Source organism: Thamnophis sirtalis, unplaced genomic scaffold (assembly GCF_051295495.1).
Source record: "Thamnophis sirtalis isolate CommonGarterSnake01/CBP01778 unplaced genomic scaffold, rThaSir2_p1.2 scaffold_14, whole genome shotgun sequence".
NCBI classification, from domain to species: Eukaryota; Metazoa; Chordata; class Lepidosauria; order Squamata; family Natricidae; genus Thamnophis; species Thamnophis sirtalis.
In genome coordinates, this window is record NW_028261394.1 from 13869508 (window position 1) to 13884992 (window position 15485).

The window sequence follows — 15485 nt, forward strand, 5'->3', positions numbered from 1 at the left end:
TTAACACCTATGGTCCTCACTGTTAGGAAGTTTCTCCTTAATTCCAGGTTGCTTGTCTCCTTAATTAGGTTCCATCCATTGTTTCTTGTCCTGCCCTCCAGGTGTTTTGGAGAATAGCTTGACTCCCTCTTCTTTCTCTGGTCCAGCTTTGGAATGTGCTTCCCCCCCTCCCTCCTTGGAAAGCGTTCCCTCCATGTTGGGAAACTACTCCTACCCTGTAGTCCATCAAACCATCAAACCACCTTCCCCTTTGTAGGTACATTGCATCATGTCTTTCCTCCTTCCAAGATTCTGTATCTTAGCCCTAACTCTTGGGTGAAAACTGTTTCCTTGATAGTGCTCTCTGCTTTCCGTCAGCTGCCATCTTATGTTTGCTTGTACGTCACTGCTATGTGGTGACAGAGTTCCATGAACGGTGGGAAGGGGAAATGGAGGAGGAGGGAATGCTTGGGAAAATGAAAGTATGTGCTGTATCTCCTTGAGATGCTGCCTCAAGGTCACCCAGCTGGGAGAAGGAGGAAGATGCAAACCAACTTGCATGCAGGCTGACCGTGTGAAGACATCTTGCATGAACTTGATTGGTTACAAAGGGGCAGTGGTCAGTCAGGGGCAGTTAAAGAGGGGAAAGTAGAACATAGCAAATTTGGGCATGCAATTCTCAGTTCTGGCTTTTCATTGCTGCAGTACACTTCACTCGTAATAAAACTATACCATTCTCAACAAATGGAGCCAAGGATCATTTCTACTTAAGGGTTTGTCTGACACCCACAAAAACAACTTGTCATGATTCCGAATAACGAACCCAAGCAAATCCGAACTCTTGAGACCAGAATCCTCCACAAAGAACTTCTTTATTGGGTACATCATATAGACACCATCAAGTGTAAAACCAACTCTAACTATTCCCTACAGTTTCGGTATAATTAAAATAGTAAAATATCCCCTCCCCAAGTATCACCGGTTACATTGTCCAATTGTGGTAATTGGACAACATACCAGGGTACAACTGATTATCTCCAAACCTTAGATGACCTGCAATGTAAATGATTCTGCTACTGCTAATTTCTCCTATTTATTAAGTTGTCTGCCCCACATGAAAAGGGGAGAGAAGGTCTGGATGATGATTTTCATGAATCCCACCTAGCAGAGCTACAGGTCCAAGATCTCTGGCACCAAGGACCTCCCCTACCTGACCCTCCAAGCATCTCCCGAAACAATTTGCCCACTCTGCAAAATGGGGATATTTGGACCGGAAGTTGCTGATGCATGAGAGCCGCAAGGCAGAGAGCTGGTAGAAAGGGAAGGAGAAATGGATGGTTGGTGGAATATTTTATTAGGCTGGGTTCCTGCACAACCCAGCCTGGAGCAATTGTCAGATTTCGTGACAGGATAATTGGAAAGCAGAGAACAAATGGATATTGGAGGAAAGCAAAACAGCACGGTGGAGGTGGAGAAGGAGAATGATGCTTAGTAGCAAGGATTAAGTCTTGGGAGAAAGTCTACATAGCATGAATTAAGGTGCAGGCACTAAACAACCTGCAATCCCAGGGCTGCTTATTGTCGCTTTCTCACAACTACTACTATTATTTTCTTTTGCAAATGATAGTGGCCTTTCCTAAGGTCAATTCCACCATTGTTAAGGGTGAAATACAAGAGTGTTAACTTGAAGGAGGCTTGGTGGAGTTGAAATAAAGGCAGGAAGCAATTGGCTACAGGAAAAGAAATAGGAAAAGGGAAGGAGGGAGGGAGGGAGAGGAAGAAGGGAAGAGGAAAAAGGGGAAAGGGAAGAAGGAGGAGGGATAGGAGGAAGGGAGTGAAAGGGAAAAGGAAGGAGGAAAGAGGAGAGGAAGAAGGAAAGAGAAAGGGAAGGGAAAGGGAAGAAAAAGGAAGAAGGGAAGGAGGAAGATGAAAAGGAGGAAGGGAGTGAAAGGGAGAAGAAAAAAGGAAGGAGAAAAAGAGAAAGGGAAGAGAAAGGGGAAAGGAAAGGGAGAAGGGAAAGAGAAAAAGGAAAGAGAAGGAGGAATGAAAAGGGGAAGAGAAAGGGGAAGAGGAATAAAGAAAGAAAGGATCAAATATAATGGAAAGGAAACAGATCGAATGTGAAGGCAGGGAAAAATCTTGCCCATTAATGTTGTACAGTCACTCCTCCTTAACTCACTGCTTTCCCTACACCCTACAATGTGTCGTGTTACTCCGTAAACAGAATACACTTAGTACACCTTCTTCCCCTCCGAGGGATACATTAAGAAACTCCTGACCTGCCTTGCAGGGTGATTGCAAGATGCCCCTTTAGCGAAGTTGCCCACAAGAGAGAAGAAGAAGAGAAACAGGAAACCAGCCCTCGAAATGTCGCTGGCGCTTCCTTACCTGGACAGGTGAACCCTCTTCTCTGTGAACTGGCCCGGGCCATGGACGGGGTCTTCGTGAGGTTCGTTTTTCACCACTTCCACCCCTTCTCCTCTGTCGCTCTCCTGATGGCTGTGCTTACTGATGGTGTAAAGCTGCCCAACTCGGTACTGTTGAGGAAAGAAGACCAAGAGGAGAGCCATGCTGAAAGGGGTTTGGGCAAAGGGGAAGGGTGTGGGAGGAGAACAGACTGGTCCCTTCCCGAGACACTCATGTATCTGTTTAAAATATTTCTATAAAACTCCAGCACAAGGATTTGGTTTCCCCCGCTCTCCATAACAGAATTATAATGATCACAATTTTAAAGCAACTAAAAACAATATTTACTCTCTTCTCCACTTCTGAAGCAAGGAATACAAGAATTCGGAATTCAAAAGAAAGCAGCGAATATATATATACATATACATAAACAATTATACATATACAGTATACATGCACAGAGATAGATAGATAGATAGATAGATAGATAGATAGATAGATAATCATATATACATATATACATATATATATATGATTATCTATCTATCTATCTATCTATCTATCTATCTATCTATCTATCATCTATCTATCAATCATCTATCTATATCTATATCTATATCTATATCTATATCTATCTATCTATCTATCTATCTATCTATCTATCTATCTATCTATCATCTATCTATCTATCTATCTATATCTATCTATCTCTCTATCTCTCTCTCTCTCTCTCTCTCTCTATCTATCTATCATCTATCTCTATCTATCATCTATCTCTACCTATCTATCTATCAATCATCTATCTCTACCTATCTATCTATCAATCATCTATCTATCTATCTATCTATCTATCTATCTATCTATCTATCTATCTATCTATCTATCTATCATCTCTCTCTCTCTCTCTCTCTCTCTCTCTCTCTCTCTCTCTCTCTCTATCTATCTATCTATCTATCTATCTATCTATCTATCTATCTATCGCTGTGTCCCAGCATAACTCTGGAATGCCTCGAGCAATTTCAACCAAACTTGGTTCATGGATGACTTATTTTCTGGGGAAAAAATGCTGTGGGGGTCAGACTCCCCCCCTAACACCCCTCAGGATGTGTGTTCAGTTAAGATACAGCCTGTTGTGCCTTCAAATGGCTTCTACTGTGCTACCTTCAAATGGTTTCTGCTGTACAGAGCAGTGGAGTTGCCATGGTAACAGCTTTACAGCACTCCACAAGGTGGCTCCCTCTGGTAAGGGGGAAAACCCTACATTAGAATTTATGTTAGTTTTTGAGGACAAATTTATGGATTAGGATAAATAAATATCCAGGCAATGTCGAGTTATCAGCTAGGTGTGTGTGTGTGTGTGTGTGTGTGTGTGTGTGTGTGTGTGTATGTGCATGTAGTTCTTTATATAATTGTATGCATGTATAAATGTATGTGCATGTGTACTGTATATGTATAATTGTTTATGTATATGTATATTAGTTAGTTTTAATAAAGTGTTTCTCTTCTCACTATGAATGAAGACCTGATCATGGGCCATCAAATAAGTGTCAACTCTTCAAAACTATAGACTGATTTTCTTGTGGATCTTCTGTCCCTAACCTGGTCTTTCAAACTCTTCCATTGGTCCATTTATCACACCGTCACCAGCATCCATCTTGCGGCTGGTTGTCTTCTTCCCTTTCAATCAGAATAACAATCTTGGAGGTCTTCTAGTCCAATCTCCTGCTTAAGCTATTAGTGCCTTTAGTGAGGACTCTTGATTGACTTGGTTGGATGATCCATTGGTTTTCTCACAGTGGGCCATGTCTGCGCAGTTTGGAGAAGATCTGCTTCTTCAAAGTCCAACTGTTGCTCCATAGCGTATCTCCTCTTTTTCATTTTTGTTTAATAAAAAGTTTTTTTTTAAATTAAAGACATATTAAAACATTGGACACAGTGTAACTGTCCTGGCAATGTCCTTGCCATACATGCTGGAATATAGTTAAATGTTATAACCACCTTGCTTATTTACAATTGGTCTATTTGGTATTTACAAATATAAAGATATCGTATTTCCATCCATGTTGCTTTGTTCTTGTCTTATACATTTTCACTGTTATGATTTCATACATAATTCTAATCTCCATTCTATACATCTTAGTCATTGCTTATTTGGGGTCTTTCCTTTTTTGTTCCAACCATTGATAAAATTTATCCCAGATCCTATAATATTCTGATTCGTCTTTGTTCTTCAATTCCCATGTCAATTTACCCTTTTTAGCACAAATCAGAATTTTCCTAATTACTTTTTTACTCTTCTTCAAAGTCCAACTGTTGCTCCATAGAGTATCTCCTTGTCTTCAAAGTCCAACTGTTGCTTCCATAGAGTATCTCCTCTTCTTCAAAGTCCAGCTGTTGCTTCCATAGAGTATCTCCTCTTCTTCAAAGCCCAACTGTTGCTTCCATAGAGTATCTCCTCATCTTCAAAGTCCAACTGTTGCTTGCATAGAGTATCTCCTCTTCTTCAAAGTCCAACTGTTGCTTCTTCAAAGTCCAACTGTTGCTTCCATAGAGTATCTCCTCTTCTTCAAAGTCCAAATATTGCTTCTTCAAAGTCCAACTGTTGCTTCTTCAAAATCCAACTGTTGCTTCCATAGAGTATCTCCTCTTCTTCAAAGTCCAAATATTGCTTCTTCAAAGTCCAACTGTTGCTTCTTACAAAGTCCAACTGTTGCTTCCATAGAGTATCTCCTCTTCTTCAAAGTCCAACTGTTGCTTCTTCAAAGTCCAACTGTTGCTTCCATAGAGTATCTCCTCTTCTTCAAAGTCCAACTCTTGCTTGCATAGAGTATCTTCTCTTCTTCAAAGTCCAACTATTGCTTCTTCAAAGTCCAACTGTTGCTTCTTACAAAGTCCAACTGTTGCTTCCATAGAGTATCTCCAACTGTTGCTTCTTCAAAGTCCAACTCTTGCTTGCATAGAGTATCTCCTCTTCTTCAAAGTCCAACTGTTGCTTCTTCAAAGTCCAACTCTTGCTTGCATAGAGTATCTCCTCTTCTTCAAAGTCCAACTGTTGCTTCCATAGAGTATCTCCTCTTCTTCAAAGTCCAACTCTTGCTCCATAGAGTATTTCATCTTCTTCAAAGTCCCTGTTGCTTCTTCAAAGTCCAACAGGGAGTATCCCTGTTTTCAGGAGTCTCTTCTTGGTAAGTAGAGACCTATGGATGCTTCTTCCTGAAAGCAAGGCCCATTTTTGGTTTTTGTTATGCAAAAAGAGACTTTTCCTCCAAAGCCCTCCGGCAAAGGGAATTGTTTCCCCAGAGTAAACACCAGCCACACCAGAAAGCCATCAGCTATCTTGCTGCAACCCATGCTCCTGTTTGCTGAGCTCCAACCAACAGCGACAGCTGTGTTGAAACGAGCTACTTTTAGCCTGGCACACAGCTAAGAGGAGCTGAATGACTAAACATGCTGCCTGCCTCTCAAGCCAGCTACGGGGGGAGGTTGGTTCAAGATGGGCTTTGGCTCCAGAAGCTGCTCGCTTGCCGTGTTGTCCAAAGTTTGAAAGATGTAGAGGAGCAGCAAGAAATCCATGAGGGTGAACTAAAGTCTACTCAGCTCAGCTCTCATGATGAATTCAAACTCCAGTTGAAAGAACCATTTCCAGGCCGGACATCGTGGTTAAGGTCCCATCTCCAATCATTTAGAAATTAAGGCTTGGGGGTTACAGCTCCAAGAATCCTCATAGGGACTAAAAACGGTAAAAATAAAGGTTTTCTCTGGCCAGTCATATCTGTCTCATGTCTGACCATCTTAAATCTAAGATTTACAAGACAACCATCTGCCCTGTTGCACTGTATGGCACTGAATGCTGGACAATAACAACAGGGAATGAAAGCTCTCTCCATGCCATGGAAATGCGAAGGCTTTATTAAATATCAGGCACCTCCCTTCTTGACCACAGCACAAATGACCCCATTTGACAACATTTTGGTGTGGCACTAATTATAGAGAAGATGAGAGAAGGACGACTCTTCTGGTATGGACATGTCCCAAGAGCAGCAACTTCCACCATGGCTAAGACTGCCTACCAACCTGAAGTCAATGGCCAGCATCCTTACGGGCACTCAAAACAGAGATGGCAAGACACCATCAAAAGATATGGAAGCTGTGGGCCTATGCCCTGGAGATACAGCTGACTGTGCAGAGTGGTGTTCAATGATCCAAAAAGCAGACCCAGCTCTTGTGGGAATACATTAGGAAGAAGAAGAAGAACAAAAAGATGAAGGAGAAGGAGAAGGAGAAGGAGAAGGAGGAGGAGGAGGAGGAGGAGGAGGAGGAGAAGGAGAAGGAAGAAGAAGAGGAAGAAGAGGAAGAGAAAGAAGAAGAAGGGAAAGAAGAGAAAGAAGAAGAAGAGGAAAAAGAAGAAGGAGAAGAAGGAGAATGAGAAGAAGGAGAAGGAGAAGGAAGAAGAAGAGGAAGAAGAGGAAGAGAAAGAAGGGAAAGAAGAGAAAGGAGAAGAAGAAGAGGAAGAAGAAGAAGAGGAAGAAGAGGAAGGAGGAGGAGGAAGAAGAGGAAGGAGGAGGAAGAGGAAGAGGAAGAGTCTGACTCTAGAAAGCGGTGCTGATCTCCATTTCATAGCCAAGACAACTGGCATTGTCCAAAGGTGCTTCCATGGTCATGTGGCTGGCATGAATCTATGCTGGGGTTCCAGGAATGCTGTTATCCTCCCACCGAAGTGGTACCTGTTTATCTAGTTGCCTTTGCATGATTTTGAAATTCTAGGTGGGCAGGAGCTAGGAGAGGGGAGCTTCTGCAGCACTTGGGTCTTAAACCTGGGCTGTCATTCTTCAAGCTACCAAGCTCAGCCATGTTTAACTGCTGAGCCATCACACCCCCTTTCATAGGGACTAGCACCCTGCAATATTCTAACGGGATCTCTGTCCATCCACCAACAAGGGCTGAAAGGAATGATTTTGTCACAGGAGAGAACATGGTTGGAGGTGTGATGGGAAAATCTTTCCCCTTAGACTCTCCAATCTTCACATTCAAGTGATCTCAGATAAGAGCAAGAAGACTGATGAAGGTTAATGAAGAAGGAGAGAGAGGCAGTTTGGTCCAGTGGTGAAGGCATCAGGCTAGAAAGCAGGAGCTGGAGAGTTCTAGTCCGAGGTGGCGTAGTGGTTAGGGTGCAGTACTGCAGCCACTTCAGCTGACTGCTAGTTCTGCAGCTCGGCAGTTCCAATCTCACCGGCTCAGGGTTGACTCAGCCTTCCATCCTTCCGAGGTGGGTGAAATGAGGACCCAGACTGTGGGGGCGATATGCCGACTCTGTAAACCACTTAGAGAGGGCTGAAAGCCCTATGAAGCGGTATATAAGTCTAACTGCTATTGCTATTGCTATTTAGGCATAAAAGCCGGCAGAGTAGTATTGACCTCATCCCAACTGATAGGTCATGTCAGGACACCTGGCGCAACTGCTGTCATGTGCTGTGGGGTGGGGTGCATGTCATCATTTGAACCTCTTCAGATGCCCGTGATCTTTGTCAGCACATTGCACCCCCAGCCTGCTCCAGACGAGGAAGGCTGCTGATTAACCAGGCGCCATTGGAATGGGTTTCTTTTTTTTTTTTTCTAAAGAAAGCTTGACAATTCTTCCAAAGTGCAGATAATAGGTCTTCGGTAATTAGCAGGATGACAAGAGCCATCAAGAGAACAATCAAATAATGACTCTATGGGAGTATTGTCACTGCCTGCCCCCTTTCCTCCACTCTGACATTATTTAAAGGGAAAGGTTCCCCTCGCACATGTGTGCTAATCGTTCCCGATTGTAGAGGGCGGTGCTCATCTCCGTTTCAAAGTTGAAGAGCCAGCACTGTCAGAAGATGGCTCCATGACTAAAGGCCGAAGGCATACAGAGCGCTGTTCCCTTCCCACCAAAGATGGTTCCTATTTTTCTATTTGCATTTTTTACGTGCTTTCAAACTGCTAGATTGGTAGAAGTTGGGACAAGTAACTGGGTATGTCTAGTTTTTGTTCCAATATATCAGGGGCTGCCACAAAGAAGAGGGAGTCAAACTATTCTCCAAAGTACCTGAAGGCAGGACAAGAAACAATGGGTGAAACTAATCAAGAAGAGAAGCAACTTAGAACTAAGGAGAAATTTCCTCAAGGCACACTGTTCCATTGGTTAATTGTTCTGTCAGGAAATTTCTCCTTAGTTTTAAGTTGCTTCTCTCCTTAGTTAATTTTCACCCATTGCTTCTGGTCCTGCCTTCAGGTGCTTTGGAGAATAGCTTGACTCCCTCTTCTTTGAGACAGCCCCTGAGATATTGGAAGATTGCTATCATGTCTCCCCTAGTCCTTCTTTTCATTAAACTAAACATACCCAATTCCAGCAACTGTTCTTCATATGTTTTAACCTCCAGTCTCCTAATCATCTTTGTTGCTCTTCTCTGCACTCTTTCTAGAGTCTCCACAACTTTTTTACATCACAATAACCAAAACTGGATTCAAATGGCATTCCAAGTGCGATCTTACCAAGGCCTTATGAAGCGGTAGTAACACTTCACATGATCTTGATTCTATCCTTAAATCACTCGGAACTTTCCAAAGATAATATAAGCAATCCCATCCCGCAAGAGCTGATGAAGGAAACTGAACTTCTAGCCTTCTGTACTGAAACATTCGCAATCTTTCTCTAAAGTGCAAATGTGTCACCATCCTTTTCTTCTTCTTCTGCTATTAACACCAGGGAGGGCTGCTACTCCTGGGGAGTCCCTCCCAGCACAATTTAACTTAAACATTGAGTCAGGAAACTGAAGACAAAGAAGAATGTGTCAGGAATCAAAAAGTCACGTTTTACGAAGCAGCACCCGCCAACACTGCTATTGAATGTAGGCTGGCACCATAAAATTTACAGTAGCGCTGTATTACACCAGATCTTGAAGAGGAAACTCAAAGACTTTGGTCACCTAATGAGAAGGAAGGACTCCCTGGAGAAGAGCCTCATGCTGGGAAAGATGGAGGGCAAAAGAAGAAAGGGAGGACAGAGAAGGAGGTGGATGGATGGAGTCACCATGGACTGCAAGGCGATCCAACCGGTCAGTCCTAGAGGAGATCAACCCCAACTGCTCTTTAGAAGGCCAGATCCTGAAGAGGAAACTCAAATACTTTGGCCACCTAATGAGAAGGAAGAACTCCCTGGAGAAGAGCCTCATGCTGGGAATGATGGAGGGCAAAAGAAGAAGGGGATGGCAGAGAATGAGGAGGCTGGATGGAGTCACCGAAGCAGTCACCATGAGCTTAAATGGACTCCAGAGGATGGTAGAAGACAGGAAGGCCTGGAGGAACGTTGTCCATGGGGCAGTGGTGGGATTCAAATAATTTACCAACCAGTTCTCTGCCCTAATAACCAGCTGCATAGGCCAAGTCAATGTCACTCAGGTCGATTGGCACTTCACCTTAGTTGTTACAATGATAATAAGGGTTAACTGGAGAGGCAGTTTCTGTAAGCAGGGTACTAAAGATTAGGCTAGAAACAACACCAGAATGTTTCCTTCCTGCCTTCCTTACAGGATTAGCGCTGCAAAGTGAGAAAAAACAAAAGGAGATTTCTTCCAACAACCGGTTCTCCGAACTGCTTAGAAAGTTACCAACCGGTTCTCCCAAATAGGTGCGAACTGGCTGAATCCCACCACTGTCATGGGGTCACGATGGGTCAGACATGACTTCCCGACTAACAACAACAATCATTTTTTAGGTTCTGAAATTACAATGGCACTTAGCACCAATCCTTGCTTCCTCTCAATCACCTGTTCAAAATCCTTTGTATTTACATGATAGCAATATCTGAGTGGCTATCGCAAAGAAGAGTGGGGGGGGGGATAACCTAATTCTCCAAAACACCTGAAGGCAGGGCAAGAAGCAACAGATGGAAACGAATCAAGCAGTGATCCAATCTGGAACTAAAGAGAAATTTCCTGCTAGTGAGAACAATTCACCAGTGGAACAGCTTGCCACCAGAAGTTGTAGGTGCTCATGACTGGAGGCTTTTAAGAAGAGACTGGGCAGCCACTTGATTATGTCTAGTCCATTGAAAAGAAGGACTAGGGGAGACATGATAGCAGTGTTCCAATATTTGAGGGGTTGTCACAAAGAAGAGGGAGTCAAGCTATTCTCCAAAGCACCAGAAGGCTGGACAAGAAGCGATGGGTAGAAACTAATCAAGGAGCGAAGCAACCTGGAATTAAGGAGAGATTTCCTAAGCTGCATCAACAGAGGGATAGAATCAAGATCACGTGAAGTGTTAATAGCACTTTATAAGGCTTTGGTAAGGCCACACGTGGAATCCTGCATCCAGTTTTGGTCACCACAATGTAGAAAAGATGTGGAGACTCTGGAAAAAGTGCAGAGAAGAGCAACAAAGATGATTGGGGGACTGGAGACTAAAACATATGAAGAACGGTTGCTGGAATTGTTTATTGTCTAGTTTAATGAATAGAAGGACCAGGGGAGACAGGATAGCAGTCTTCCAACATCTCAGGGGTTGCCACAAAGAAGAGGGACTCAAGCTATTCTCCAAAGCACCAGAAGGCAGGACAAGAAGCAATGGGTGGAAACTAATCAAGGAGAGAAGCAACTTAGAACTAAGGAGAAATTCCCTGACAGTGAGAACAATTAACCAGTGGAGCAGCCTGCCTTCAGGAAATTTCTCCTTAGTTCTAGACGGATCGCTCTTTGATGAGAAGAGAGACAAGGAGCAATGGATGGAAACTAATCAAGGAGAGAAGCAACCTAGAACTGAGGAGAAATATCCTGACAGTGGAAACAATTAATCAGGGGAATAGCTCGCCTCCAGAAATCGTGGGCGCTCCATCACTGGAGGTTTTCAAGAAGAGACTGGACAACCTCTTGTTTGGAATGCTATATAGTCTTCTGCTTGAGCAGGGGGTTGGACTAGAACAGTGTTTCTCAACCTTGGCAACTTGAAGATGTCCGGACTTCAACTCCCAGAATTCCCCAGCCAGCATTCGCTGGCTGGGGAATTCTGGGAGTTGAAGTCCGGACATCTTCAAGTTGCCAAGGTTGAGAAACACTGGACTAGAAGATCTCCAAGGTCCCTTTTAACTCTGTTTTAAATGCATTATCAGGTTAAACATATTTCCAATGCCCTGTGGGGCCCGAATGATCACAGGTGTCTAGGCAGACATGCACCCATCTGTCATGCACATGCAAATCATATGAGCCTGCTACTCAGTCTCTCAGAACACCATGTGCCCAGGGGCTACTGTTTTCCACAAAAGACTCCACGTTGTTCAGTACAAGCTGTCCACCACTTCTGTGACACATTCATCTTTTTGGGAGCCACAGGGGAACCGAGAGCTTGCCTGTTATTAAGGCTTGTTTCCTAAGAGCCGTTAACAGCTCATAACATTTGCACCTGCTTTTGCAACAGGCCATATTTCAACCTTGGGAAAAAAACATGACAGAATAACAGAGTTGGAAGGGACACCTTGGAGGTCTTCTAGTCCAGCGGTCACCAACTGGGGGTCCGTGAGACAATTTTGGTGGTCCGCAGAAAAATTATTTGCATTTTTTATATTGCACTAAATCAGGGGGGGTCCTCAAACTATGGCCCCAGGACCCCTTCTCTGTCTCCGACACAGAGCCCTCGTCAGAGCCTTCCCCAGACTCCAGGACTGGCCCATGTTCCTCCCCAACCTCCTCACTGTCCGAATCTGTCACCAGCTCTGCTGGTTACTGGTGGGCCACAACACTCCATCTCATTGTGCAGCTTACTCTGACCAGTAGGCGGCTTCTGCTAAGCCCCTTTCTCGTTTAACTACTTTTGGTACCTGTGCTTAACATCTGGAAAGGAAAAAAAAGCAAGGGAGACAAGTGGATAATACCCACATCACCCAAGTCTGAACATCTCCCTTCCCAGGTTTCAGAGCCAGGGATGGGTGGGTGTCTTAAATACATTTCTGTATACTCTTAAGTTTAGGATTTACACTGTTGACCGTCCTTCCTCTAAATTGTGGTTTTTCAACCACAACAATCTTAACTGGACCTGGGTACTTGAGAGACCGCCTTCTGCCAATTACCTCCCACAGACCCATTAGATCCCACAGATTAGGCCTCCTCCGAATTCCATCTGCCGGCCAATGCCGGCTGTCGACCACCCGGAGGAGGGCCTTCTCTGTGGCTGCTCCGGCCCTCTGGAACGATCTCCCCGTGGAGATTCGGACCCTCACCACCCTTCAGACTTTCCGTAAAGCCGTTAAGACCTGGCTGTTCCAGCAGGCCTGGGGCTGTTGAGTTCCACCCCTACTCGAATTGGTTGTGCTTGTTGTGACTTTTAAAATTGTTTTGTATTGTTGTGTTGTTTCTGTTTTACTCTTTGTATTTGTTCCCCTTCCCTCCTGGTTTGTCAGCCGCCCTGAGTCCCTTTGGGAATAGGGCGGCATACAAGTCGAATAAACCACTAAACCACTAAACCATTAACCCAGGTAGATTTCAACTCCCAGAATTCTCCAGCCCATTTCAAGAGATCTGGACCGATTCCCGGAGCTACTCAGCCAACTTTAAGAAGGGTGGACTTCAACTCCCAGAATTCCTCAGGCCACTTTAAGAGGGCATGGATTTTCAACTCTCGGAATTCTCCAGCTGGCACATTGACTGGGGCATTCTGGAGCTGAAGTCCACACCTTTTCAAGTGGCTAAGGTTGAGACACATGGCTCAAAGTGTGCAGAACAGTGATGGCAAACCTTTTTGGCACCAAGTGCCGAAAATGGAGCGTGCATGCTCGTCTGGGCTGCAACCAAGAAGAGGAGCTGCCCAGGGGATATGCGAATGCTGGAAAATGAACTTCCGGTTGGGTCTGCGCACAACAATCCACTGGCCGGAAAACGGAAGATCAGCTCTCCCAGTTTCTGGCACTGCTGCACTCATGAAGGCCAGCTGATTGTCACACGTGCATGCATGCCAGAAACCCAGAAGAGGAACAGGTGGTGACATGCCCCGTCGGGCACATGTGCCATAGGTTTGCCATCGCAAGTGTAGAAGGTCGGTAGCCTCATGAAGCCCTGAAAGTTTTGGTCCCTAATTTAGAAACTGGGGAGGTTTCATTCCAGCCAGTATCCTCCCTTCTTCTAATGTGGTATTTCTCAAACTTGGGAACCTGATGATGTGTGAAACAGCACCCAGAATTCTCCAGCTAGCAATTCTAGCCAGCTGCATTCTCCAGCGGACAATTCTCCCCTTGCTGGCTGAGGAATTCTGGGAGATGAAGTCCACAGACCTTCTGGTTTTCCAAGATTGAGCAACAGTGTTCTGTAGTCTCCAATCTCTAGCAACAAACCAAACCTTTGACCCTCCCCTCCCAACTCCTCCAGCCCATCGTGTCCTGCAACAAGCTAGCAAGGAAGTTGGGTGTGAAGATTCCAAGATAGTTTGGCTAAATAAAAAACCTCCCCTTCCTTCCCCACAATTTCAGGAGCTCAACTTTACCTCTTCAGTGGTGAGAGGCATACAAATCCGATATTCCTTCACCAGCATTGCTGCTTCAAGGTTCAAGATGTCGTCTTCTCTTCAGATGGAAACGGGGACTTGTCAGCAACTCAGCGGCCCCACAAGGTTCCTCAGGGAAAGCATCATGCTGTAGGGAAACAGGCATTCCCAACCAGAGGTTGGAACAGAGAACAAGACTTTAGAACAACTCAAGGACCAACTCTGGTGCACATCTGGCAAGCTCAAAGCTACAACTGGTCAATATTGCCCAAGCAGCTTTCTCTCCCTATTGCTGGAACAATGGCTGGGCTCATGACTTCATGCTGAGTTGCCAGGGAAGCCCTTGTGAGGTCACCAGCCTTCTCACCTCTCAAGCCAAGGGAGGAGCAGCTGTTGGACCAAAGAGGCATAAAGAAGGCCATCCCAACCTTTGACCTTGCTCAGTTTTAACAGATTAACAGATGAGTTGGAAGGGACTTTGTAGGTCATCTAGTCCAATCCTCCACCCAAGCAGGAGACCCTACACCATTTCTGTCAGAGGGCAGTCCAGTCTCTTCTTGAAAGCCTCCAGTGATGAAGCTCCCATAACTTCCAAAGGCAAGCTGTTTTGTTGGTTGATTGCTCTCACTGTCAGAAAATTTCTCCTTATTTCCAGGTTGAATCTCTCCTTGATCAGTTTCTAACCATTATTCCTTGTCTGCCCTTCGGGTGCTTTGGAAAATAGCTTGACCCCCCTTTCTGTGGCAGACCCTCAAATATTGGAAGACTGCTATCCTGTCACCCCTGGTCCTTCTCTTCCCTAGACTAGCCAGGCCCAGTTCCTGCAACCGTTCATCGTATGTTTTAGTCTCCAGTCCCCTCATCATCCTGGTTGCTCTTCTTCTTCTTTTTTTTTGCAGAAGAGCGGATTCTCTGACAGATTTATTTCTTTTTGGCACCATTTTCTAAAGCTTCTTCTCTTCCTTTGCTCAATCCCCATGTTCCTCCAGAGCTCAACATAAAAGTGTGAGGAAGTTAATGAGGAAAACGGAAAGAAAATGTTGTGGAGGTCTGGTAGACTAACACTGCAGGCTTAGTGACACATTCCAAGTAACAGGCTGAAATTTATTAGGTCTCTGGAAAGCTGCAGGAGAGAAGCTGGTGTTTCAAAATCATTCCCCAAGGCCAGGATTCCGGCTATTTTCTAAATATAGGAAAGCAAATAATCTCTCTTGTGCCTCTGTCTAGTCCAAGGTTCACCAACTTTTCAGACCTCAGGGACCACTAAATTCATTTTAAATCCCGCAGACCACTAATATGATCTGCCTAATGACTGGCTGGGTGGGCGTGGCAAGGTGGTCATGTGACCGGGTGGGCATGGTTAATTCAATGTCACTCACATCAAGGGGCATCTCTCCAGTCTCTACTCGCCCCTCCCAGCCACTCCTCGCCTGCCTGCCCACCCAGGCTCCTTAGGGGCCCAACAAAAAGCAGTTGCTGGAGCTAAGCAACCAACATGAGAAAGAGATGGCAAAACAACTCAGTTCAAACTGGATCTGACCAAGAAGGAGGCTCAGCAGAAGCACCTCAGTGAAGACTACGAGCATAGGCTTTCCAAGCAGGGGGAAGA

The 15485-nt window shown here is 44.8% G+C and overlaps 1 protein-coding gene across 1 annotated transcript in view; it reads right to left on the reverse strand.

The window, feature by feature from the left end:
• LOC106547247 (cytoplasmic phosphatidylinositol transfer protein 1) overlaps window positions 1–14395 on the reverse strand; it is a 48099-nt gene extending 33704 nt beyond the window's left edge. Inside the window, exons 1-2 of the mRNA XM_087701734.1 lie at window positions 13877–14395; window positions 2368–2516 (exon numbers count right to left, since the gene is read on the reverse strand). Of these exons, the coding sequence (XP_087557860.1) occupies window positions 2368–2516; window positions 13877–13924 (197 nt within the window). The 5' untranslated portion in view covers window positions 13925–14395. The remainder of the gene's footprint in view (window positions 1–2367; window positions 2517–13876) is intronic.
• Between the last annotated feature and the right edge of the window lie 1090 nt (window positions 14396–15485).